The sequence below is a fragment of the Alternaria infectoria genome (genome assembly GCF_024043175.1).
Source record: "Alternaria infectoria strain BMP 0036 chromosome Unknown scaffold_5, whole genome shotgun sequence".
NCBI lineage: Eukaryota > Fungi > Ascomycota > Dothideomycetes > Pleosporales > Pleosporaceae > Alternaria > Alternaria infectoria.
Genome location: NW_026250694.1, coordinates 1,462,841 through 1,488,856, shown reverse-complemented (window position 1 = coordinate 1,488,856; position 26,016 = coordinate 1,462,841). Strand labels below are relative to the sequence as shown.

Here is a 26,016-nt window from a genome sequence, read left to right as displayed (position 1 = left end):
TTTTCTCAGTTTAGACTCGCATCTGATGGCGTTCGAGGTTGGATATCCTTGGAGTTTTCCGTGGTCGGCGCAGTGATTGGCGCACTTTTCATCGATGGAAGGTTGGCATGCAGGGTGGACTGCAGATGCAGGGCCCGCAGTGCATTGGGTTCGGAAGTCGGGTCGTGAGCATCATGCTTTTCCAAAAGCATGTAGGCACTCTTGGACCAAAAATAGTCAACAAAGGGATTGCAGATTGTGGGTGTTGGACAGTCCAACATGTGCATTTTCCATGACATAGAGAATGATGCATAGCAAGTGGTCGCGTGCAGTAGTCGGCATCTCGGCTGGCAGGCGTCTAGACTCCATCTTCATCACCTGGTGGATCTCCCGCGGCGAGCTTCCCCGCTTAACAACTAATTATGACACGTGGTGGTGATTGGCCGCTGCTGGGTGCGCCGTCTGAAGAGCCGGCCAAGCCGGTGTCACAGAGTGCAGGCCGTAACAATCAAAACGTCGCGCGCTGCGGCAGCGGGCGTGATATTGTCGCGTCTGTCTGCTTGTACCTGCATCCTTCTGTCGCGTTGAAGCATCCCTTGACGCATCCTCCCGCTAAGCCCCTGATGCTAGCCCGTCGCTAGCACTGCTAGGAAACCGGGCCAGCTGGCGGGTCTTCCGTCTTCCTCCTTCTCGGCTTGGCGACCAGGCTAAAGCGAATCAGGTGCACGCCGTCGAGCAGCATGACTTCAGAGGGGGCCCGGATAACTCGTTGGCTGCAGTTGCAGGACACCGCTACACAACAAGGCCCGCTGCTTAGTCCGGGGAATGAATTTCCTCTGAGAACACTACCCTCCCTGCCCTCCGCCAGCTCCCTCTCCGACCTGGGTTCGGATGACGGCCACAGAGTCTCGCACCGCACCAACATTGCGAAACTCATCCACCCGCCCACCCCTACCATGACGGATGAGCACACGGCCGCTCGCAGACGTTCCTCCTCGCTCGCCGGCGCCACCCTGCCCACCAAGACAGACCTGAAGAAACACCGACGCCGCCGTTCCGACCACATTGCCGAAGAAGGAGAGGAGTCCTCCTCGGGTGCAGACCGCTCCGACGACGAGTCCAGTGACAGCGCCGACGACGACGATATGAGCGCCGACGGGCTCGAAGACGACGAGGAGACGGGCCTCACCAAGCGCGACAGGCGGAGACGCCGGAGAAGAAAGAGGCGGAACACGCTGCTCGACCAGCGCATCGTGCCGGATGATACATATACAAAGGAGGAGAAGAAGCTCGCCGACCAGAACTTGCTCAAATCGATGCTAGTCAATGGCGTTCTGATATGTCTATGGTAGGACGTCAATAGGAGTACGGTTGACACGCGCTGACAGACCCAGGTACCTCTTCTCGATATCGATATCCGTCTACAACAAGTGGATGTTCAAGGAAGCCAAGGGCGACGGCGAGGCCAAGAACATCTTTCCCTTTCCGCTATTCACGACATGTCTGCATATGATAGTCCAGTTTACGCTCGCGTCGCTCGTCCTATTCCTAATACCCTCCCTCCGACCGCGACACGACTCCCTTAACCCACACGCTGCCGGCTCGCGCGTAGAGCCGGTCGACCCCAAGAAGCCGCTCATGACCAAGTGGTTCTACTTCAGCAGACTCGGGCCGTGTGGTGCAGCCACTGGCATGGACATTGGCCTGGGCAACACGAGCTTGAAGTTCATCTCGTTGACATTTTTCAGTAAGGGATGACATCTCCTTTCTGCGATTACAACTAACAGCAACAGCTATGTGCAAGTCATCTGCACTCGGCTTCGTCCTCATCTTTGCCTTCCTCTTCCGCCTCGAACAACCCTCCTGGCGACTCGTATTCATCATTCTCATCATGACCTGCGGTGTCGTCATGATGGTAGCCGGCGAGGCTGCCTTCCACACCCTCGGCTTCATCCTCGTCATGGTCTCGGCCTGCTCGTCCGGCTTCCGCTGGTCACTGACCCAGATCCTGCTCCTCCGCAACCCCGCGACAGCGAACCCATTTTCCTCCATCTTTTTCCTCGCACCCGTCATGTTCATCAGCATACTCATTCTCGCGATACCCGTGGAAGGCTTCCCCGCGCTCATGGAGGGCCTTTCACAACTTTTCGAAGCCAGGGGCGCCGGCCTCGGCATTGGCATTCTTTTGTTCCCGGGCGTCCTCGCCTTCCTTATGACCGCCTCCGAGTTCGCTCTGCTGAAGCGCACTTCAGTCGTCACCCTTAGCATTTGTGGCATTTTCAAAGAGGTCGTCACGATTGGGACTGCGAACCTTGTTTTCAAGGACCCCCTTACGCCCATCAACCTGACTGGGCTTGTCGTCACGATTGGCAGCATCGCGGCATACAACTACATGAAGATCAAGAAGATGAGAGAGGAGGCGCGGATGAACGCACATCTCCAGAACCAGGAGACGTATGCGCCCGTCAACACCGTGGATCCGTTGGAGCGCGACAGAAGAGGAAGCGTCGTCGTGCGGCCAGGACAAGGCATCGTACGCAACAGTCTCCAACTTGCGCCCGGGCTAAGCGGGGCATCCGTATCTGAGAGCCCGGCGAGAGCAAGTCCGATCAAGACTGCGCGGGACACTGAGTAGCATACATGTGTGTAGCAAGCAAATCATTCTGGATTTCAGCGTGTGTATTGTTGGGTATTTCATCGCACTTTTTTGTCAGCATCATCAGGCGTTCAGGAGACTTGGGAAGTTTTGGAAGGCGGGTGTGCGAATGCTGCCCTGCCGTGGGATTACTATACCCTTTCCTTGAGACTGCATCTGAACCACATTCGCTATGTACTATCATATCAATATCTATTTCGTGTGTTGAAACAAAAATAGTCTTAAAGAGTGGTGCGCACTGTACAAACGTGAAAAGTTCAACACCCTACCTGCTATAATTCTGAGTCGTCTTGGAATTTAGGAATCTTCAGGTCTCGTCCTGATGTAGACGACAGCGCACCTGTTCAAATTCAGGTTCTTCCTTGTACGAGGCGGATGATCCAAGGTAGTTGTTCGGTACTACGTGCTGTAGTGCATCTTGTAGCTTGAGATCCAAGGAGTAGACAACCAATCGACTACGGCGGAGGCATTTCGGGGATCGGCGGGACAATCTAGGACCCTTGGCCGCAGTTACCTCATGTGGCCATGCACGTCGAGAACACCTGCCACAACCACCTGGCACATCCACATCTGGCGTTGACCGTCAGACCCCCTTCTCTCCCCTTCTCTCGCCGTTTACACGCCGGCATATCTGTTTCGGGCAAACGTCCGCACTTGCGAGCGTTAAGCGCTTCGTTTCGCACGACGCAGGTTTCAGAAGCCCCGAAAGTCCGGCAGTACGGTACAGTAATCAGCCTCATCGTGGCTTATTAACTCGCACTGCTTCTTGCCTCTCTACCTCCTACCTCACGCGCAATACCGCATCCGCTTTTCTTGTTCGACCGCGACCGCGACATCACGTCGCTTTACTGCCGCCTGCCATGCGGCTCCTCACCTCCCTCCTTGCGCTCCCCCTCGCGCTGTTGCCTTCGCTTGCTTTCGCGCAGGATCTCGAAGTCCAAGTCACCAGACCAGCGGAATGTACGCGCAAGACTCAGAAGGGCGACAAAGTGTCGATGATGTACAAGGGCACGCTGCAGAGCGATGGCAGCAAGTTTGACTCGAGCTACGACCGTGGCGCACCGTTTACATTCACGATTGGCAAGGGCCAGGTGATCAAGGGCTGGGATCAGGGTCTGCTGGATATGTGTATTGGAGAGGCCAGGAAGTTGGTTATCCCGCCTGGTCTGGCGTATGGGAATCACGCTATGGGTGATAAGATTCCTGCGGGATCAACGCTGGGTATGTTTGCTTTATGCGGAGAGTTTGGGTCTGGCTAATGGTGCGTGCAGTTTTTGAGACCGAGCTTATGGGCATCGACGGCGTGGAAAAGGAACCTGCGAAACCTGTTGAGCCTTCGAAGGCTGCCCCTGCGACACCGACACCGACACCGACTGGTATTACGGATGACAACGTCAATGCCAACGACGAAGAAGCCGCGCCCGAAAACGTACCCAGACCTACATCTACACCCTCGTCTGAAGCTACTCCGGCAGAGACCAAGCCTGAGAAGACAGCAGTACCAGCCGCCGAGCCTAGCAAAGCTGTAGCCGCACAAGGAAACCCGATGGATGGCGAGAGCGACAAGGGCGAGTGCAACCTCCTTGGAAACTTTGCACTGATTGTACAAGGTTTCCTTGGACTACTCGCCGTATCCTCTCTTGCAATCAAGAGGCTGAGGGAGTCTCCGCGAAGGCCCATAAAGATCTGGTTCTTCGATGTCTCCAAGCAGGTCTTTGGCTCGGTTCTGTTGCATCTGGCCAACGTCCTGATGTCCATGCTGTCCTCCGGCAAATTTGACGTAGCAGCAACAACCAGCGCGACAACGAAGTATGCTGGAACCAACGAGGAGGGTGACCAGCCGAACCCGTGCTCGTTCTACCTCCTCAACCTGGCCATCGACGTAAGTTCACTTCCACGAACATCTGCAATCAGTAACTAACGATACCAGACCACAATCGGTATCCCAATCCTCGTGCTCCTCCTCAAAGTCCTCCACGCCGCATTCGCCAAAACCCCGCTAGCCAACCCCCCAGAGTCCATCCGCAGCGGCAACTACGGCCAACCACCCCGTGCAACCTGGTGGCTCAAGCAATCCATAATCTACTTCCTCGGCCTCATCGGCATGAAACTCTGCGTTCTCGCCATCTTCGCCTTCCTCCCCTGGATCGCATGGGTAGGAGACTGGGCACTGCGCTGGACAGAGGGAAATACTGCCCTGCAAATCACTTTCGTCATGTTCATTTTCCCGTTGATTATGAACGCGCTGCAGTACTGGATCATTGATAACTTTATCAAGGACCCTGAGCATGGTAGCGGTGGTGCTAGTGAGGGCAGGTATGGCGTTGTTGGTGAGGATGATAGCGAGGATGAGGATGATGAGGAGTGGTTGGAGCGCCAGAGACGGAGGCGTGAGGCGGGTATTGACGGTGAAGACAGTGATATTGAGGCTGCTGAGGTGGATCCGTTGAAGGAGGCTAATCCTACGATGGTACCGTCAAGGAGTAAGAGTTTAAAGGCTGGAAGCGATTACGATCCCGCTGTTGATGGGGCGAGTGGTAGTTTGAAGACGAGGACGGAGTAGAGTAGTTGTACGTGGTGGTTGGTGTGTTTGCATTATCAATAGCTTAGTTTGTGTACTTGTCTCATAGCGGGCTTGGGGTTTTGGAATAGAGGTGCATCATCTGTGCAGAAAAGCGACATTGGTATTTTGTTCGAACGTGAAGACTATGTCTCCTACAACATCGGCTTGATCTCCGCCGCCTCCTTGAAGTCCGTACCAGTCTTCGACCGCACCTCATCCACAGTAACGCCATCCGCGAGCTCAATAAGCGTCAGTCCCTCTGTAAAGTCGACATCAAACACGCACTATGCAATCATTAGTTTCCAATTCAAATAACCCAAAAGGAGAAGAGGGGGTACTCACCAAATCCGTAATAATCCTGCTCACACAGGCCTTACCCGTAAGCGGGAACTCGCACTGCTTAAGAATCTTGGGCCTCCCCTTCTTATCCGTATGTTCCATCGTGACCACCACCTTCGTCTTCTCCGGATTACTAACAAGATCCATCGCGCCGCCGAATCCCTTGACCTTACCGGGCAACATCCAGTTGGCCAGGTCACCTCTAGCGGACACTTGCATAGCACCGAGGATAGTCAGATCAATCTTGCCCGCACGAATCATACCGAAACTCTCTTCAGAGCCAAAGCACGATGCGCCGGGGAGAAGAGTAACAGTTTCCTTGCCCGCGTTGATAAGGTCAGGGTCTTCGAGGCCCTTTTGCGGGTATGGACCTAGACCCAAAATGCCGTTTTCGGATTGAAGTTGGACTTCTACGGAGGGGTCTACGAAGGACGGGGCGAGCATGGGCATGCCGATGCCTAGGTTGGCGTACATGCCGTTCTTGAATTCCTTGGCTGCGCGGCGCACGATGCGTTCACGTTTCGAGGCTGCGTCGCCGGCGCCGAGGGCGGAGACGGCTTCCTGGGGGTCTTTCGCGTTGACGACCTTTTCGATCTTCTTTTCCGCGGTCGATTGGATTACGCGGTCGATGTAGATGCCGGGGACGTGGACGGCGTTGGGAGGGATCTCGCCGGGCTCGACGATGTGCTCGGCTTCTACGATTGTAGTGGTTGCGTTGCGTGCCATGGCGCCGTTGAAGTTTTGGGCTGAGAAGCGGAATTGCACGTTGCCTAGGCGGTCGGCTTTGTAGGCTTTGATGAAGGCGTAGTCGCCTTTGATGCTTTCTTCCATTACGTAGCTCTTGCCTGCGAAGACTTTGACGTCGCGCGGTGTGGAGTATTGGGCTACGCTGCCGTCGCTGTTGTGCTTGAGGGCTAGTTCGCCGGTTTGCACAACGGTGCCAAAGGCGGCGGGTGTGTAGAAGGCTGGGATGCCGGCGCCGCCTGCTCTACATCGCTCGGCGAGGGTGCCTTGGGGTGTGAGTTCGAGTTCTAGCTCGCCGGTGAGGTACATTTGCTCGAGCACTTTGTTCTCGCCTACGTAGCTGGCGATCATCTTCTTGACTTGCTTGCTTTCGAGTAGTAGGCCGAGGCCTCCTCCAACGATGCCGGCATTGTTGGATACGGCGGTTAGGCCTGTGATGTGTGGTGTGCTCTTTACTTGGTGGATGAGCGTGTCTGGGACGCCTGAAAGTCCGAAGCCTCCGCATAGCAGCGTACTGTCAGAGGCCATGTCTTCGATAGCCGCTGCGGCACTCGGGTAGACCTTGTTGATCTCATTGCGGCGCAGAGACGAGGAGAAGGAGCGCGAGAGGTTGAGGTATGTCTGTTCAAGTCAGCAGCTGTTGGGGAATGGGGCTGCGAAGGCAGGCCGACTTTTGTTGTGCTTCGCGAAAAGGTGCGCGCAGTGCGCAGTGTGAGGGATATTGACGGCATACTGGGCTGGACTTTGCGGAAGTATACAAACTTCCAGACTTCCAAAATAAGCTATACAGCGCTCAACTCACAGACTGTGGAGGTGTAGATAACAAATCACTGTGGGAAGAATTGGCGCGCTCCCGGATATCTGTATACCCAAGCATCGTCGCAGCCTCGGGAAGCTCTAGTATGGGTTGCGTCGGCATCTTGACGCGGGAGGGCGGAACAGCGCCGACGCGGAATGTGGAGGAAAATCGAGGGCCTGGAGTGCGGAGTAGTCAGGTACTGTGTGGTGATTGGGTGGGTTGTGGCTGACTCAGGGAAGGCGCGGACTTGTTTTCCTCGTGGCCAGCTAGCTCCGGAACGTCAGACATAGATGAGCAAGCACGCAAGGTCGTGAGTCTTTCTCCATTCACACATCCATCAAAGTCACTCGTACCTTGACACACATAGTGGAGATAAGCCTCATCCTACCTTCCGTAGATCTCTCCGACGGCTTACGGGCGTTGTATTGACCTTGTTTTACATGAACCCAAGCGCGCTCGCTTGTAGAAAGACAGACAATATGAACATGCGGAGGAAGGGGATTATGATAGAACATGATCCTAGCGACTTGAAGGCTACTCGGACTTGTTTAGTCAAAATTAACTAACGTTCATCGTATGCAGGAGTAGCATTCCGGGTTGTCTGCGTCAAATCTCTCCCCTAACCCTCGCATACCGTTCTTTATCTCACTTCTTTCTTCCCAAACATATTTATAGTTCGAGTCTCATCGTTTATGAAATAGAGATCGTCGCTGTAAGACACCACTGAAGTCTTCTCACGTTACTTCCCCACTCTGTTTAGTCCCAGACGTAAAACAACATTCTTTGTCCGAACACTGGTGGAGAGCGCTGTAGAGCGGTTTGGTCTTAATATCCCTACGAAATCGATAGCTGTTTGGAATTCAATGCTTTCCTGAGTTGTTGGGTAGTGATCAGTTCGCCAAGAAAACCTGGGGGCCTTTGCACAAGTACCTAGGTAACCACAACAACGCCTGGTAGTCCAGGTGACATCTCACCCACACAATCCAAAATCCTGTATTTCGCACAAAGATAACCCAACCAGAGAAGACCCCCATTGTCTGGTACGCCATGGATAAGGTAAGTTACGCCTCTCCGCTATCGAATTTGACTAATTATTGGTAAGGAAGCAAAGCCTGTAGCGGATCCGGTGAAGCTCAAACAAGAGGGCGAGATCTTACTGGCCGACTCTATGAAGTCAGAAAGGGCGGTAGCAGACTACCTGAGCAGTCTGGGTTTGGCTGCGGATGAAAGAGTGGGCGGTAAACACCGTCTCCTTGATCCAAAGGCAGAAGAACTCTATGAAGGCGTCACGAAAGCAGTGATCAACAGTACACTGCCCAAGGACCTTCCCAACCTACGGAAGGCGTACGAGGATCCGGAGTGCTTCAAGGAAGAAGCTCAAAGCTTGATGTCGCGCTACGGCTCTATATGGGGAGACGATGACCGAAGAAGTGCAACAAACGAACTTCGCATTAGCCAGCCGGATGACAAAGCGACGTAAGACAACTCTGTCTTCCAAGAAAGCGAACTGACATGGGTAGTATCGAGATCATGCTAAGATGCTTGATCGGGAAACGCCTCTTTACGTCTCGAAAAGACACGCTTAGGAAAGTTAGGAAGCAGGAGCGCTCTCTCTCGAACGCGCCTTTACCCAAGCCCTTCATCAGGGGCCCCTCCAGTAATAGCGCACCCGAAGATGTCGCTCTGAGCACTGTCACAAATTCTTATGGCGGCGATGACAATCCCAGCGACGACTCGGAATCATACGGATTTATCAAGCAGGAGGGCTCCCCTACTATATCGCCAGATATCAAGATCATCGGCGATGTATCTACTTATAACGGTACTAAGCTTGGACGTACTCTCGAAGAACAAGATGACGCGGAGATTGATGCACTGCCCCTGGAGAAGGGAAGGTTAAAGAAGTCGGACACGGAAGAAGGAAACTCGTCCTTGACTACAATCGCCCCGGACACAGATTGTCCCCCGTATACACGCTGGGATGAGCGATCTGCAACGCAGATAAGCGATACAAACTGCAGCGGTCTTCCTCCCAGCAAGGAGAACGGTCGTCAGGTCGAATCTAGCGACGACACATCGTTAATCGACCGGTTCATGAACATGGCTCTGCAACCACAGCAGGACGCTGCGACGCATGCTCCACCACGTGAGGACCCAACTGGAGATCCTTACGTGAACCCTAAACCAACGGAAGAGTCTTACCACCAACAAGTCGCCTTTGATGAGCTGGTAGAGGTGCTCAAGACGTCGACCCCTCAGGGTTCCAAGACCAGAAAGCTCGAGTTCATCCGATGCAAGCTGTCCACCACCGAAACATTCAAGAGAATGAAAAGAGAATTGGGTACCGCTGATTTCAAGGAATCGTATACATCAATGTTGTTGTGGCACAAGATTCACGCTAAATTGCATGACTTCCAGATGGCTACCAGCTACCACGGAAAGGCAGGTGCGGACTGGCGGGCCCACAAGCAGACTTTGAGAGCGTCCTCTTGGAAAGATGCATCCCTGCCTGCTCTATCTGCGCATCGCGAGCTAGGTCTGTTTGTCCAGGAGTCGGAGGGACGTCGGGAATGGGTGGCATTCAGGCCGGGTGTGTTCGCGACACGTGTAGCTTGCTTCTACGCTACTCTCCTACAGCAACCAAATGTAGGTGCTGCGGATCTTGTCGCTGGATTCCAGGAGTATAATGTTGAGCTGCTCAAGTGGTTCGAGGTTGGAGATTGATTGGCAGGAGATATGGCGGTTAGATTCGGATGCAAGATGGCGGGAAAACATTACAGGGCACGATATGGGATAGATATGAGATGAGAATGGTCTGATGGTTTACCAGCACAGAACCATGACTCTTACATACAGAAAAAGCGTTGATTCATAGCGACGTTGACAATCTTGTCACCGTACGAGTCAAGCAGACGTCTGTCAACGCCAGTCACTTCCCGCATCGCTCCAAGTCATCGTCAAAGACTCATGGCAGGAACACTACACATATTTCAACTCTTTTCTTTCCCTTCATCTTCCTCCACATACACCTTTTCCCTGCAAATTTCTACTACATGCAAAATACAACGCTCTTCTCTATCAACCTGTACCAACAACGCTACGCAGACGATCAGTTCTTCATAGCGCACATCTTCATATCTGCAACTCCCAACCCCAACGATGGTTTTCTACGCCGAGTACTTCATGCTTTTGGGGTTTGCCCTGGTACTAATACCACACGGCCAACAGAGCAGCCCCTTCTCACACGCCGGCGTAGTCAAGAAGAGCGAGGCACCGCTTCTGGGCTTGACATCGGCGGCTGAGGGGAGCATGTCGATGAGTTCGGTCTTGGAGTTCATGTCGTCTATGGGCGTGCCTGTGGCATCTTCTGCGGGCTCTGCACCTCCGGCTATGGCTTCTGGTGCTGGTACCGGCGGTGGCGGCGCTGACGCGACTGCATCGGGTGTGTCACCAGCATCACCTGCGGAGTCAGTCGGCTTGGTGGCGGATGAGGGACCGGAGTACGGTAACGTCATTATCAACAACCACTGCCAGGAAGAGTTTGATCTAAACTCGGTCGCTGCCTATACCCTGGGTGGTGACAGGTCCGAGGAGAAAGGAGGCAACGGAACCTGGGATTTCTACCAAGATCACGTCAAGCATACTATCGCAGTTGGAGGAAGCTACACAGAGCCTTTTCGCGTCACTTGCCCAGCCTATGACGATCAGCGCCGAGCCGACTACTGTGCGGAATACGATAAGCTGCGCGGTCAGAGTCCGGTATTCAAGATGTGGAATCCCAGCAAGCCAGCGGAGATTCTACAGTTTGAGTATGGGCTGGTCCAGAACAAGACTGCTGGTGATACGTATCAGAAGCTCTGGTATGGTAAGTGAACAGCACGCGTCTTAGCTGAGTAACATCTTTACTGACTTCACCCCAAGACGTTTCGCTCCTGGATTGCGCTGATCCTGCCAAGCATCCTGCTTTGTACGGCCATAACAAGTTCAACGATCTCAACATGTCCGTTACGGATATGCAACACAAGATCGACATGTGTCCTGGGTATCAGAACGGGATGAAGGTATCGTTCAAAGCGAAAGACGGCTGTGATGCTAGTGTATGTCGTCCAATCGAGTGTAAAGGCACGGAGTACTGCCCAATATATTACTTCGGAAGGACCTACACGAACGAGCCGAGTATGGTTTGTCATGCGGAGTTCAGAGGAGATATGGTGCTGGATCTCTGTGCGGGTAATGCTGGTAGCGCTGCCAATACTCGCAGAGGTCTTGGAAAAGACGAGGATGTTCAAAGCGCTGGAAGTGTCTAGATCAATGTGGTGTGCGGTCGTTTCATTGATGGTTGTTGAATGAGCGGTGATGTCTTGTCGGTGTGTTTGAGGCTTGCTGGAAATGTAGTACTAGATGTATTTGTCATTCGCTTGGCCTTTTTACCCGCTTACCTTCCGGTGACGCAAAAGTGAATTCGATTAGATCGTATGGTAGCTGGCCCTTTGATTTGGGAGATATTGTCTATGGCGAGTGTTGTCGTTAATGTTCGCGTACTGGTGCAGGAAATGGCGAGACACTTCCACGTGGTCTGTGCTGCAAGGTTAAATCCGATGCTGGTGCGCAGGCAGATGGTATTTGTAAATTCCTAGATGATCCTTCGGATGCCATTAAATATGCGAAACAGCTCATTCTTCAGTAATAATCTTAGTTCTTCTTGAGAGATGTGGTTACAGATCTCGCACGGATTTCCTACGCGCGGCTCAAACGTTCGTGCTCGCGTCATTGGGGTGGCGATCATCACGATCTGATCGGCGATTGCGTACCGTGGTTGTTCCATAGGTAAAGCTCCGCGGACCCTGGATAACGGTTCGCACAAAGATCATCCTCACCTCACCGAAGACGGCTGTGGCGTCTCGATATTGGGATTGTCTGTAGATCTGCGTTGGGTAGTAATGGGCAATGTAAGGTACCCGTTCGAAGACCTCTGGATGGTGATTGGTAGGGGTAGTCGTTCCGAGCGTCGGAACGGAAGCGCGGTAAGTCGCGGATGAAGATAGATTGCGAGTACAGGGCTGCAAGCAGGCATTATCTGATTTCACGATACCTCTGCCGAGGGTGACGCGGGCATGGCGGTGGGTACCTGTCAGCCGTGGTGTTCGCACGTGAGGCAGGTACCCGCCAGCTGACGGGTAGAGATTGTTAAAGTTTGGAGCGCAGCGTGTCTCGCATGGCAGCTGCTCGGCACATTGTTACCACGCACGTTGTCTTGGGATTCCGCCCCGCCGCATTTGACAGGAGCTAGAAGAATGGAAGCGCCAAAGCCGCTGAGGCTTCCTAGTGTACTCTGGTATACTGCAAGATCCAGCCGCATGGTCCGCCCTCCAGCACAATGACACCACAAGTGGCTCCATGGGCTACTTGTAGGCAGGCGCAGATTCGGGCCGAGACGCGACAGGACGGCCAAATTTGCGGGATAGCGTATTCAACACGTTGATCGAGAGAGGGACAGCAGCGTCGCTAGTGAGGCTCTTGAGTAGTGTAGAGAACGGTGGTGCGTCGAGCGTCTCTCAGGCTTCCGGAAGGAAAGCTGCTGGCGCTAGCCGGTTCGGGACGGCATGGGAAACCGTCTTGGAAATGTGCAGGGGTACCCATCCAATGGGGAAACGTGGCATCCCGTTGGCCATCGCTAAAATAGTAGTTGACGCCATGTAGAGCGCCCCAAGAGCGGTCGACGGGGATGGGTGGTGAAGGCAGGATCACGATGTAGAGACAGCGAAGAGGGAGAATGCGGTGCGGTGAGTACGGGCTGTGGAGGTTGGGCGTCGCTGGAGGTTTCCAGATCGGCATAGGCGCGGCTGGAGTATCGAGAAACCCTGATGACGTCGCTGGCCGTGATCTAGCGGCTCGCAGCCAACAGTCAATTTCGTCCAAGCGGGCGGCTGGAATGAGACAGGAGCAAGACGGTCCCTCGCGCCAATACACATCATTTACGCGATCCACGATCCATCCAAACTGCTTTTGTCCAGCGCGTGCAGTGCGCGGCCTCGACGTTTCTGTAAGTGTATGCGGGCGTGTGTTGAAGCCCACGGGCGCGAGGCTATCCTGCTCCTGATCCTGGCATGAGCCCACCACCTGATTCTTACTCACCAAGCACTCCCAGCTTGTCTCTGCGCTCCGGTGGGATTCGGCCTCTGCTGGCAGTCTGACAGTGCGAAACCACTGGTGGCCATTAAGTCGTGTTGTTGACCTGTCCATGTGCTGAGGCCGCTTCACCGTCCATTCTTGCCAGGAGCACACTCCGCGACGTCATAGCTCACCATCCCATCTATGCCCGCCGTTGCCTCGACCCCATCACGACACCACTTGCGCGTTACGTGGGAGACTGGGGAATGCAATAATGACAAAGGCCCCGTCACCCTCTCCTAATCCCAAGAGAGAGACTGCGCCGCCACCCACGACGCGCCCGCCACTGCAGAGACTGGCCGCCAGCGACGCGAAGACATATCAGTCGCAAACCTCGCAGCCCTCGCCCGGAACCCGGAACCCGAGCAGACCCCGCGACGATGCCGCCACCGACAGCGAACTGAGCGAGGCAGAGAGCCAGCCGGGCGACGAGGACGAAGGCGCTGGTGCCGACGAGCTGGCCGCGGAAGAAGCGCCACTGAGCGAGGCCTCGCCCGACGAGATGGAGGTGGAGCGGCTGCGCGGCCTGCAGCTGAAGATGCTGCAGCAACAGCAGCGGGCGCGCATGCGGAGCTCGTCCAACAATTCCGCTGTCGCGCTGGGCTCTCGCCGCATATCGCCCATCAAGGAGGAACCCATGCCCGGCATCTCGCCCACCCTCGAGGGCGCCTTTATCAGTCCAACCCCGAGCCCGAACCCGCCGCTCCCTACGGGCCTCACCACGTCGACCGAATCGACCGAGTCTGCGAGGACCATTCGCGGCAGCATGCCACCGACGCCCGCCGCCACCCATGCCGTTCGAACGCCATCCTACCCCTTCCCTTCAGTCCCAAACACGCCACGATGGGCCTCGGCATTCCACATGCCCTTCACCAGCCTGTCGCCCACGGTAGCAGCGGGGCAGTCGCGAGAGTACGCGACCCCGCAAGAGCGCATCGCCTCCGAGAGCAGCACCCCCGCCGCATCAAGCACGCCCTTCGCCCCCGGAGGAAGAAACTACCAGAGCCCGGATGCAGAAGACCCGCGATTCCCGAGTCCCAATCTTTACGACATCGTACTGCGTCTGGGCGCCGAGCCCGGCCTTGCTGCTTGGTGGACGGCGGTAACGTCCATCATGCGCGACCACTATGGAGCGGAAAGAGCCACCTTGGCAGTACCAGCGGATGCGTCTGATATCGAGAACGTGCCGTGGGGCCAGAAGACTAGTTTTACTGCCATGGGCAACGAGGGAAGCCCGCATGCAGCCACCTACCAGGAAGCAGCAAGCCATTTCCAGTCGGAAGAGAACCCAAGCTCACGCGACTATGAACATGCCGACATGCCTCCTTCCACCACGATCCCGGAACGCAGACCAAAGCTATTCTCGCATCACTCCTTCGCGGGCCACGAACGCCAGAAGTCCAGCGCCGGTCCAGATACGCCCACACCGGCGTCGCTCAACCGGCCAAGAGGTCCAATGAGGTCTGCCAGCCACGCACCCCATATGGCTGCCAGGCCAGAGCATCCGCTAAGGCAGGTCTCACAGGCTTCCTTTGATGGCGCCTCTCCCGCATTCGCTGGCTCGACACCAACAGGTGGACCTACCTTTAGCGACCCAGAATTCTCCAGTGTGGGCGAGCCTTCGCCGCCCAGCGCTGTGTACCATGTACTGCGTGCTCTCGATCACGAGCCAGATGCCCTCATCGACAACACCGGTGTTAACCGTGTCTTGGAGAGAGGGCGCTTGGTCACTCTGACTAGAGATTACTCGACTTCGCATTCGACATCTAAAGAGGACTTGGGTAAGGACAAATCGGAACAGAATAAACCTTCTGCGATACAGGGTAGTGCTGCTGCACAAGAAGCTCACAAAGCGGCCGCCGCTCGTGGCCGTGCCAATCTGGCTACGAATGATCCCCGCCTGCCGCAACGCTATGAAGAGTACGAACAGTACCCAAGCTCACCATGGGCACAGTCGCCCGCCCCGTCACCAGCTATCCAGAATGATGCTGATGCCAATCCGTTCTTCGCTACAGGCAATGTCGACGAGGAAACATTCAACCCGTCGCGTTCACCTCAAGACTACACACAATTTGGCATGGTTGAGGCCATTGGCGTTGACAAAGCCAGTACCGTCACACACATACCTCTGGTGCATCCCATTCTATCTCAGATCATGGCGTCTCCAGCAACCTCCACGCCAAATCAAACGCCGTCAATGACGCGGAGACAGTCCGAACAATCCATGTCAACGTCGCTGAACAAGGAGGGCTTTGTGCGGAAAGCGCCCATTGCGATTCTTTCCATACTGTCGCCCATCGTGCCATATCCGCGGAACCTTACCAACTCATTGAAGCACCTTGGCCCTCACCTTGCTACGTCATTCTCCAATGCTTGGCACTTCACCAACGCTCAAGCTCAAGTCGCGTCGGTCCGACAGCGGCGCATGACAGCTGGCACTTCTGGCGGCATTAGCCTCCCCTCGGATTCCGATAGCCTCGACGATCTGCTCCACCTTGATCTGGAAGACATCACCAACTCAGCAGCGGGCAGTGTTACTAGTCCTTCCGACTACTCGGGTCGATCCAAGCACAGTCCCGGAGACTCCATCGCCGGAACACCTGGCTGGGACACTTCTTCCGTCGGATTCTCGAGCAGACACTCCGTGGGCGGTACCCCTGGCCAACTTGCAGGTAGCGAAGCGGTTGAAAGCTACTTCGATGCGAGAAAACAATATGGCAAAACGTTGAACGCCCCAACTTCGACGCCTCATGAACAAGCTGCCCGCAAGACAGACAAGCGTCCTGCAAAGCGAGTGACTGTAAACCCAGTAGCTGAACAGGCCAATGACGATGCTTCCAAGGCACGTAGCGATAAGCCAGACGAGTCGTTGAGCACGCGTCGCGCCCAGATGCAGAGCAACTCCAACAGAGGCCATTCGTTCTTGCACTCATACGGTGCAGACTTCAGCTCGTCATTCCAGTCCTTGCAATCGGCGACAACACCCGGTGGGAAGCCTCAGGCCCCGCATGGTCATGTGAGGAGACCGTCCATCACCGAAACGTCTGACATGCCACCTCCTTCAGAAAGTCTACTCCGGACAATCACCGACTCATTACCGGTGCAGATCTTCACCGCCGCTCCCAATACCGGAGCAATTACTTGGGTCAACTCCAAATTCCTGATATACAGAGGCCAGGATCAACGGCAGGTGTTGCAAGACCCATGGGATTCAATTCACCCAGAGGATCGCGATTCGTATCTGGAGGAGTGGAGCAGATCGCTACGCACTGGTCAGCAATTGCAGAAGAAAGTGAGATTGCAAAGGTTCGATCACCACTACCGATGGTTCTACGTTCGTGTCGCCCCACTCAAGAACAAGCGCCAGCAGATTGTTCACTGGATCGGTACCAACATGGATTTCCACGAACAGCATATTGCTGAACTCAATTCTGCTCGACAACAGGAGACGGCCGCGTCGGAAGCCAAATACCGCGCGCTGGCGAACTCGAGCCCGCAGATTGTGTTTGTCGTGTCCGATCGCAGAGGTTTAACGTTCTGCAATTCCCAATGGATTTCTTTCTCTGGCCAGAGTGAGATTCATGCCCTGGGCAACGGCTTCTTGGAGCATGTGCACCCTGATGACGTTGTCAAGTGCAAGCTTCCCGAGTTAGATGAACACGGAGTCGCCAATGTGCCTACTTCAATGCCAGCAGATCACGGTAGAACCGACTCAAACTCATCGGACGCTTCATCGGAGACTGAGCGAACAATCACCAGCCCAGGTGGATCAGTACCAGACCGCATGGACATGCCTCAGGCCAAGTTGTCCAAACTAGCAAGCACTGGTATTCTCAGGGTTGCAAAGGATGCAGATGGACGGGCATCGTATTCCACCGAAGTGCGACTTCGCAACAAAGACGGTGACTACAGGTGGCATCTGGTCAGGATCTTGTTAGAGAATTCACTCTCTGAAGACGGCGATGAAGAGACCTGGTATGGCACAGCTACCGACATCAATGACCACAAGCTGCTCGAGCAGACGTTGAAGGAAACCATGGATGCAAAGTCCAAGTTCCTCAGTAACATGTCTCATGAGATCCGTACTCCTCTGAACGGTATCTCTGGCATGGTCAACTTCCTGCTTGACAGCACGCTCAACTCTGAGCAGTTGGAGCATGTCAACATCATAAAAGCTAGTACCGACAGTCTGCTGAACCTCATCAACGACATTCTCGATCTGTCAAAGGTCGAAGCCGGTATGATCAAGCTGTCCATGGAATGGCTCCATCTGCCGTCGCTTCTTGAAGAGGTCAATGACTTGAATATGGGCTTAGCCATACAGAAAGGCCTTGAACTCAACTACCTTGTGGACGAAGGTGTGCCAGCAGAGGTCAAGGGTGACAAGTTCCGCATTCGCCAAGTTCTTCTCAATGTGGTTGGCAATGCAATCAAGTTCACCGAGCGAGGAGAGATCTTTATCCGATGCAGATTGCAACCACCCGATCGATCTCGGCCCCTGCGAGACAACGAGACCATGGTTCGGTTCGAAGTGGTGGACACCGGTCAAGGCTTCACAGATGCTGAGGCCAAATACTTGTTCAAGCGATTCAGTCAGATCGACGCCAGCAGTACCCGGCAACATGGCGGAACAGGACTCGGCTTGGCTATCTCTATGCAGTTCGTGGAGCTACATGGAGGTAGAATGGATGCACGAAGTGCGCCAGGCAAGGGTTCGACTTTCTTCTTCACGATCAAGTTTGGGCTTCCCACTGCCGACGACTTCCCCAGGCCGCAGGTGTCGACACCAGGCACGCCAGCTTTTGAGACACCGCTGGCAGTGCCAGCAGTGCCTCCACTACCCCAGCCCTCGGCTCTGCAGAAATTTGTTCAGTCACAAAATCCTAGCCAAGCACCGATCAAGCGCGTATCAAGCGTCTCCTCGGACAAGAGCGAACCTGTCAGGTCGCCTGCATCTAGTCTGTCAGCCTCTGAGCGTTCGCGCGACTCTCCGTCCCTCTCCTCTGGTAGCTCGGATCACTCTTTGACAAGTGCCGCTCTTACTGGACAGTCGAGCTTGCGTTCGGAAAGATCTTCTGCGTCTTCGTACCTGCAAGAAGCCAGCCCAGCTTCAGACCCGGATATCAAACTAGCTCTGCCACCCAAACGAACCGATAGCGAGGAAGCCCCCAAGCCAGACTCTTCCACCTCCATCAATTCGGACAAGACCCTCCGTGCGTCTTCGCCCCATCGTAGTCTGTCACCGCTTGGCAGTGCTCTACAACCTCCCATGTATTCTATTCTGGTGGTGTGCCCACTGGAGCATAGTAGGGAAGCTACGATCCGACACATCAGGAACACACTTCCTCAAGGGATACCTCATCAAGTGACGGGTCAAGCTAGCGTCATCGAGGCGCAGAAGATGATGGGCGGCGACAATCCCGTGCTATTCACCCATGTTGTTCTCGTGCTGCACGACACTGCCGAGGTGCACGCCATCGTGGACCAGATCTTCAGCTCCATGGCGTACGGCAACACATCCGTCGTCGTAGTCTCGGATCCATCACAGAAGAAGGAGCTAATCAAAGAAGCACCGGTCTATGACTACGAGCAGCTTCACATGGATCGACGCCTCCAGTTCATCTACCGGCCTCTCAAACCTTCGAAGTTTGCCATCATCTTTGACCCACAGAAGGAGCGTGAGTCTAGCACGGATCGCAATCAAGACAGCGCACAGCAGGTCGTTGTCAGCCAAAAGCTCGTCTTTGAAGAACTCAAGCGTCGCGTGGGTGGCAAGAACCACAAGGTCTTGCTGGTCGAAGACAACAAGATCAACCAAACGGTTAGTGGCCTCTACATGTAACTTCTTGCGCATACTGATAGTCTTCAGGTCATCTTGAAATTCCTTGCCAGGATCGACATTGAAACAGAGACGGTACAGGATGGTGTTCAAGCTACCGATACCGTCTTTGCAAAGCCACCCGGCTATTACTCGATCATCCTCGTAAGTAGCAACGTCTGTTTCTTTCGGACAGTACTAACGTCGTCCAGTGTGATCTACACATGCCCAACAAAGACGGGTACCAAGCTTGCAAAGAAATACGGCGGTGGGAGAAGAAGCATAGCTACCGCCGCCACCCTATCATCGCGCTCTCTGCGAACGTCCTCGGTGATGTTTACGCAAAGTGCGTGGAAGCAGGCTTCAACTCTTACGTCACGAAGCCGGTGGAGTTCAAAGAACTCTCTCTTGCCATGACCAAGTTCCTGGATCCGGCCGACCCTTCGAAACAGCCTGCTCTCATGAAGAAGAAGTGAGAGTGGGTGACTTTACCTTTACGCACACGTACACATTGTATCGAGGCACGGTACTCGATTTTGCTCCTACCTGCATCAGCGAACGGCGCAGTTGGGGAGCCACTGGACGTGCTACTAGGCACACCGAACATGACAGTGGTCCACGTTACTACCATCGCACTAGAGGCGCTGGTTGTTACATGGGATGCTTCTCGCATCTCATATCCTTAGTTTGGTTATGCAGTTGGATTGTTAATGGATGTAATGTTTTCAAGGCGAATGCATGAGCATTTGACGGCGTATTGTTACTTTGGAGCGAACGCAGCTGGTGGAGGATGATTCCCCGTGGTATGGTTCATTAGGCGGCATTATGGCAGCAAACTCTGCCTTGGGATAGAAAGAGGGGGGATATTATACATGGACTTGATACCTCAACACGCAGCGGGGATGACTATGCTGACGCAGCGCTATGGATGAGCGCGAACTTGTACAATAGCAACGATGTAACGGAGACGAGAACATATTCAAACCACCAATACCGATGCTCAGCTTCCTCATTTGCGTCTGGTGGTGCGATGAAGATGTCTCACGCGACCGTTGCGGACGCGCTAGACATGCATCTCGCGTCAAGAACGCCTTCTCCACCCCCCAAAACCCGCAATGCAAACATCACCACTTTCTCCACGCTTTAGTCATCTCGGCGCTGATTGGCCGGAGTTGGATGCATCTGACATCCGCATCGCGCTAATTGGTGGATACGAACAGGGGTTCGTGTTGTCGTCATTGTCTGCCGGAGCTTCCTCATCGCCTAAAGTCCGAAGCGCACCCCTCAGACACCTGTCGCAGGCTGCCACTTTATCCTTCGACCTTCTCTAGAGTCTCAGGCTATTCATAGCATCGCGTTTGAGTTTCTACATCACAGCATGGCTTCTGCGACGGGAATTCCACCAAATGCCGCCGCGGCGCGCGGACAGAGTGAACAAGAGCCGCTTCTAGGCAGAAGAGGAGATGCGAGCCAGATGCATGGGCAGCCTCTCTACCATAACCTGTGGATCGGTATGTGCTGTCAAGCATACGCTGTCAGGAAGAAGTCTAACAGACCCAGGCACCGCTCCAATCGCGCAAGCAGGAATATGGATTGTAAGCACCTCGACACCTCGACTACCACGCCCATACTAACGCGTCGAAAGCTCGCAGCCATCATATGGGGAGCCATCTTCTCCAACAAACTCATCTTCTTCTCCGCCCACCCAGTAAGCCCTATACCTACGTCCCAAACCTCGTCCACCACCGACTAACCAACCCAACCACGCAGCTTCTCAACTCCGTAAGCCACAACACCACCCTAATCACCCCCTCCCGCCAACCGTATCATTGATACCCCCTAGGCCGGCTTCCTCTTAGCCATCCAAGCAGCCCTCGTCCTCCAACCAACCCACACCCCCGAACAAAAGCGCGCCGGCACCCTCGCCCACTTCCTCTTCCACGCGCTCGGCGCCTCCGCCCTCACCGCCGGCCTCATCATCATCGAAATGAACAAAGCCGGCCCGGGCCACGAACACTTTGAATCCGCGCACGCGCGCCTCGGCCTCACCTTTTACATCCTTGTGTACATTCAGGCGATTGTGGGGTTCACGCAGTATTATGTGCCACAGCTTTATGGCAGTGTGGAGAACGCGAAGAGTATTTATAAGTATCATAGGGTGGCGGGTTATGTTATTGCGGTGTTGGGGCTTGCGACGATTTGCGCGGCGACGTGGACGACGTATAATTTGAACTTGGCGCATGTGCAGCATTGGGCTGTTATTGTTGCTAGTGTGTTGGTGCTTGTGGGGGTTGTGCCGAGGATTAGGTTGAGTAAGTTTGGGATTAAGACGGCGGAGGGGGAGGTGAGGTTGCAGTAGATGGCGAGGGTATGAATATACCTGAGGGCAATCATTTGACGAGTCATGCAAATGAAGATAGGACTAGTTAATATTGCTGATAGAGGTACATGTTTGGACGATTGAGGTGGTGTTGCATGGTCAGGCGTCTTGGAATATGTCGTGTACTCACTGTGCTTTATCTCCAGCTGTAGGGTGAGGGTATATTATCACAAGAAGGCCATGGCACAAGTCGCAGTCTATGCTAAGATCTTCTTCCATTTCACTACTCTCTAGAAGTCTAATAGCCAGGTGGTTTTCGGTCCTGTTGGCTTGTTCCACCTTAGGTCCGGACCATGTTGTCGTATCTTCTTTACCACACACTGAACCATAATGTTGTGCTGAAGGAGCTGCAGGAAGTACTTGAACGCCGTAATTTTTAATCGACTGAGCAACGATAACGCGGGCGTCAGTACTGGTGGGGTTGATGAGGGAAGGATCGAGGTGGTCTTGTACAGCATTGTGCTCTCCTACCGCATTCCAAAGCCGTTGCGTTGAGAAGCCGGATATACTTGAGTCTTGAGTAGACCATATGCTAGACCGTTGAACTCGGTCAAGAGTGCCTCAATCTCCGGCTTCTCCAAGAGGGCCTTCATGTGGGCGGCGATAGTGGCAGAGATGATGTCCCGCAGACCCTTGTCCTGATCCGGTGTGGTAGAGAATGCATAGTGAGCTGCAATTCCGAAAGTAGGCGCTTCCCACAACAGCTTGCAGGCCTGACTGAACTTTTCTTTGACGAGCTCTTTGAGTTCCGGAATATAGTACTTGTCGGCGATCTCGTACATCTTAGCGTGCACGAGAAGCTCGTCGGGTTCTCCTCTGAAGGGCTCACATGTGCGGCAAGTGAAAGCAGTGCAGTCGCTATTGCAATCAGTTCTGCAGGTATGATGGTGGCAGACTTTTGTCTGACATCCTGAGAAAGTATGTTTACAGGTGTGTGGGAACTGTGGTTCGCTGATTCCTGGTCTGTTCCTCAAACTGGGGGGGACGTAACCTTCCGTAAGACGCTCAGATCGAGGGACCAATGCAGTGATCTTTTTGGGCGTCTTCGGAAACGCAGAAGAGGCCGGTGGTTTCGCTGCACTAGGCTCATACTTGCCCTTGTATATCCAATGAAATAAGAGGTTGACGATGGCTGGTTCATCATCGGGAAGATCGACGGTGCTCTCGTTGGCTTCCTATAGACGTGTTAACGAAAAGCCAATAACCTAGGTACTTCACATGCTGATAAACTTGCCTTGCCGCCAAATTTCATAGCACGAGCGAAGAATTCCACACGCGAACACACAATGTTCTTGTGAACCTTGTATGTATCGGAACCGCAGGTCACAGTGAGGTCAGAAAACGCGCCGGTAACGAGCAAACTGGAGGCTGTTAGCTTCGATTTTGGTCAGTTCTTGGGATCACACTTACTTCCTGACCGTCGTAAGCACTTCGTCCTGCGCAGCTTCCTCCATCTTTTTCTTGATCGCGATTTCAGTGTGGGGTGAGAGAGGAAACCGAGGATGTAGAGGATGGTTCTACCCAAACTTTTGCGGCCGGCGCAACGTTACTCCGGGCTGTTTAAGTCACGTAGTGAAGGTGAAATGATGGCGCCATACAAGAATACATCAACTAGTAGGATGGCTTGAACCCATCGTCTTATCTAGATATCAATATCTCCAAGCCAACGGGGTAGCGGCCGTTTCCCGCCAACCAAGCCAGATTTGCCGACTTCATCTCAAACCCACATACGCCAACCCGCTCCCGACTTCTTCTTTAGCAAACCGTAGGCCAAACCGTTGAACTCGACGACCAGATCCTCTATCTCAGGCTTGTGCAACAAATCGAGATGATCGCAGAGCGTGGCACTGACGAGATCGCGTAAGCCTTTATCGTGGTTTATCGTGGTAAGGCGTGCTAGTGAAGACGTGGCGCACCGCAGCAGGGAAGAGGTCGTCATCCCAGAAATGACCGCAGGATCTGCGAAACTTCTCTATCACTAGGTCTTTGAGCCCAGGTACGTCGTATTTGTCCGCGATTTGATACATACTGGAATGAAGAAGAAGCTGATCGGATGCGCCGTTGAGAGGAAGTGGTGGAGGTGTTTCGTTGCACTTCTTGCAAACGAAGTTCTCACAGCACTCAACATCCGATTCATAACCATTTCTACTTTCTTGATAGTTGCATGTGTGATGCGGGCAGTTTTTGTAGTGAGTGCATGCACCGTCGGATGTATTGTCGGCGCAAGTATGAGGGAACTCGTAGGTATAAGGCCCATGTTCATACTCGTTGGGTTGAGGACGGAGTGGTTCAAGATTGGCGGATGATTTGGTGTCGGGTAGTAGCGGTGCATACTCTCCTTCATACAAATACTGAATCAAGAGCTTGACAACAGCCCCATCGTCTTCCGGAAGGTCGATAACACCGTTCTACGACTCCTTCTCGAGTGGTCAGTTCTCATTCATTGCACGATGTATTGGATACTAACCTGTCCACCAAATCTGAGCCCACGCGCGAAGAAGTCAAGCCTTTCGCAAACAACCGCTTTGTGAACTTTGTACGTGTCACTGCCACACGTGATGGTGAGATCAGAGTATGCGCCGGTCTCGAGTAAGCTATACAATCCCATAGTCAGTGTCATTCTACGCCATGGTGGGGGGAAGAGAGTTTGCATGGATTGACATACCCCTTGAACGCACGGAGAGCCTGCTTCTTAGCCACTCCCGCCATTGTCGTCGCTGTTTGTGGTTTCGAGTTTGGAAGAGAGATAGAAATAAAGCGCCCCTAGGATACAGCGAAAAGTTATTTATGGAAGTCTTACAATTAGCGGGAAGTTACTGCGCTGCAATCCAAAGACGAGGTGAAGGCGAGTGGGGACCTTGGCACAACAGAATTTGGGTACAGCGGAAGCGCGAGGTGCTTTCTGCGAGCAGGTGAGAGACAGATAGACGAGCCTGTGGCAACAATCGTGTCGATTAACGTCTAGTGCTGCTAAAAAAGATCTCTGACTGACTGTTACTAATTTACAATCTCGCCTCAACCGCCGTCCCTTGCGACTGCTGCTCCTGCGTCCGCCCTTGATCCTTCTCCCGTATCGCCTCCTCGAAGATCTGCATAAACCGCCAAACATCACTAAAGGTGTTGTACATTGGTACCGGCGCAACACGAATGATGCCTGGTTTCCTCTTGTCGCAGACAACACCGTTCTCCACTAGCGCCGCGCTCGCATCGTCGAAGACATCTTCTGGAAGCAGCACACTCAGTTGAGCGCCGCGGAAACGAGGGTCTGTGGGTGTGATGATCTCGAAGGGGAATTTGCCGTCCTTGATGTTGCGCGCCGCGATCTGAGAGAGCAGGTGCTCAGCGTATGCGGTCAACAGTAGAGATCGTGATCGCAGGTCAGCCATGGATGTCTTCTCAAATACACTGAGTGAGCCAGCCAAGCAGGTGAGGTCAACGATCGATGGGTTTGAGCATTGGAAGCCCTGCGCGCCGGGTGTAGGAACGAACTTGTTGTCCATGAGGAAGCGTGATGACTTGTCGTGGCCGTACCAGCCCTTCAGCCCCTTGTAGTGGTCGTTGTTGCCGTGCTTCTCGTGGATGAAAGCACCGGCGATAGAACCGGCGCCAGCGTTCATGTACTTGTACGTGCACCAGCATGCGAAGTCGACATCCCAGTCGTGTAGCTTCAGCTCGGCGTTGCCTGCGGCGTGTGCTAGATCCCATCCGATGGTGATGTTGTGCTTGCGTGCGTGTGCGGTGATGGTGGGGATGTCAAGTAATTGGCCGCTGTAGTATTGGATACCGGGCAGCATGATGAGAGCCAGTTCATCGACGTTCTCGTCAATGAGCTTGAGGATGTTCTTTGTAGTCATGATGTAGCCATCATCTGGCTCGACCAACAGCATGGACTTCTTCGGGTCAAGGCCGTGCCATTCTATTTGCGACTCGATCGCATACCAGTCGCTGGGGAAAGGTCGCCACTCGCACATAATCTTGTGCTTCTTCTCTGTTGGCTTGTAGAATGCAGCCATCATCAGATGCAGGTTGATGGTCAATGTGTTCATGGCAACGATTTCTGAAGGGGATGCGCCGACGATGTCAGCCATCTTCTTCGAGCACCCAGCAGCCATGTCCTGGTAGGGTGTGAGCGGCGAGTCCTCGAGGGCGGTGAAATGACCGCCAACAGCGATTGATCCCCATGTCTTAAGGTACGCGTTCAAGTGTTCGCCAACAGCTTTCGGTTGCAGTCCCAAAGAGTTACCGCAGAAGTAGATGGCCTCGTCGTCTGGTGTTGATGCAGGGTTGGCGGTTTGTGCGTCATCGTTCAGGGTTTTCCGCTTTAGCTGCGCTTTGCTGGGAACAACAAACTCGGGTCGGAACGTCTTGGGAATGTCTGCATTTTGGTCGAGCGAATGCGCAAAGTCTCCTGATTCGGCGTTTGTTGGCCACTGTGGCTTCTGCCCTTGGCGAAGCTGTTGGATTGCTGCAGATGCGTCCATGGTAATGATGTGCTGTCGGTAAGGGTATGTCTTGGGGAACCAACGAGATGCAATGTGATGTACGAATGTCAGAATGATACTGAGAT

General features: G+C 53.9%; 8 protein-coding genes across 8 annotated transcripts; 5 read left to right on the top strand and 3 right to left on the bottom strand.

Annotated features, from left to right (window-relative positions):
- Positions 1 to 719: 719 nt before the first annotated feature.
- Positions 720 to 2,614, top strand: J4E92_004152 (uncharacterized protein; the record flags this gene model as incomplete). Its single annotated transcript, XM_051495544.1, has 3 exons — positions 720 to 1,327; positions 1,374 to 1,726; positions 1,773 to 2,614. The coding sequence occupies 3 exons, from the start codon at positions 720 to 722 to the stop codon at positions 2,612 to 2,614; spliced, it is 1,803 nt and encodes a 600-aa protein (XP_051354563.1).
- An 881-nt stretch (positions 2,615 to 3,495) lies between these two features.
- Positions 3,496 to 5,198, top strand: J4E92_004151 (uncharacterized protein; the record flags this gene model as incomplete). The annotated part of the gene is made up of 3 exons (XM_051495543.1): positions 3,496 to 3,856; positions 3,907 to 4,517; positions 4,566 to 5,198. 3 exons carry the CDS (start codon positions 3,496 to 3,498, stop codon positions 5,196 to 5,198), a joined length of 1,605 nt encoding a protein of 534 aa, XP_051354562.1.
- A 152-nt stretch (positions 5,199 to 5,350) lies between these two features.
- J4E92_004150 (uncharacterized protein) lies at positions 5,351 to 7,012 on the bottom strand (the record flags this gene model as incomplete). The annotated part of the gene is made up of 3 exons (XM_051495542.1): positions 5,351 to 5,482; positions 5,541 to 6,902; positions 6,953 to 7,012. The coding sequence occupies 3 exons, from the start codon at positions 7,010 to 7,012 to the stop codon at positions 5,351 to 5,353; spliced, it is 1,554 nt and encodes a 517-aa protein (XP_051354561.1).
- A 1,115-nt stretch (positions 7,013 to 8,127) lies between these two features.
- On the top strand, positions 8,128 to 9,804 carry J4E92_004149 (uncharacterized protein; the record flags this gene model as incomplete). The annotated part of the gene is made up of 3 exons (XM_051495541.1): positions 8,128 to 8,136; positions 8,183 to 8,556; positions 8,667 to 9,804. The coding sequence occupies 3 exons, from the start codon at positions 8,128 to 8,130 to the stop codon at positions 9,802 to 9,804; spliced, it is 1,521 nt and encodes a 506-aa protein (XP_051354560.1).
- Positions 9,805 to 10,239: 435 nt separating this feature from the next.
- Positions 10,240 to 10,953, top strand: J4E92_004148 (uncharacterized protein; the record flags this gene model as incomplete). The annotated part of the gene is made up of 1 exon (XM_051495540.1): positions 10,240 to 10,953. The coding sequence occupies one exon, from the start codon at positions 10,240 to 10,242 to the stop codon at positions 10,951 to 10,953; it is 714 nt and encodes a 237-aa protein (XP_051354559.1).
- Positions 10,954 to 13,465: 2,512 nt separating this feature from the next.
- J4E92_004147 (uncharacterized protein) lies at positions 13,466 to 19,545 on the top strand (the record flags this gene model as incomplete). The annotated part of the gene is made up of 3 exons (XM_051495539.1): positions 13,466 to 19,072; positions 19,121 to 19,234; positions 19,282 to 19,545. 3 exons carry the CDS (start codon positions 13,466 to 13,468, stop codon positions 19,543 to 19,545), a joined length of 5,985 nt encoding a protein of 1,994 aa, XP_051354558.1.
- A 2,371-nt stretch (positions 19,546 to 21,916) lies between these two features.
- On the bottom strand, positions 21,917 to 22,903 carry J4E92_004146 (uncharacterized protein; the record flags this gene model as incomplete). The annotated part of the gene is made up of 4 exons (XM_051495538.1): positions 21,917 to 22,263; positions 22,441 to 22,620; positions 22,680 to 22,810; positions 22,860 to 22,903. The coding sequence occupies 4 exons, from the start codon at positions 22,901 to 22,903 to the stop codon at positions 21,917 to 21,919; spliced, it is 702 nt and encodes a 233-aa protein (XP_051354557.1).
- A 1,548-nt stretch (positions 22,904 to 24,451) lies between these two features.
- Positions 24,452 to 25,930, bottom strand: BNA52 (Kynureninase 2; the record flags this gene model as incomplete). Its single annotated transcript, XM_051495537.1, has 1 exon — positions 24,452 to 25,930. The coding sequence occupies one exon, from the start codon at positions 25,928 to 25,930 to the stop codon at positions 24,452 to 24,454; it is 1,479 nt and encodes a 492-aa protein (XP_051354556.1).
- Positions 25,931 to 26,016: the final 86 nt, after the last annotated feature.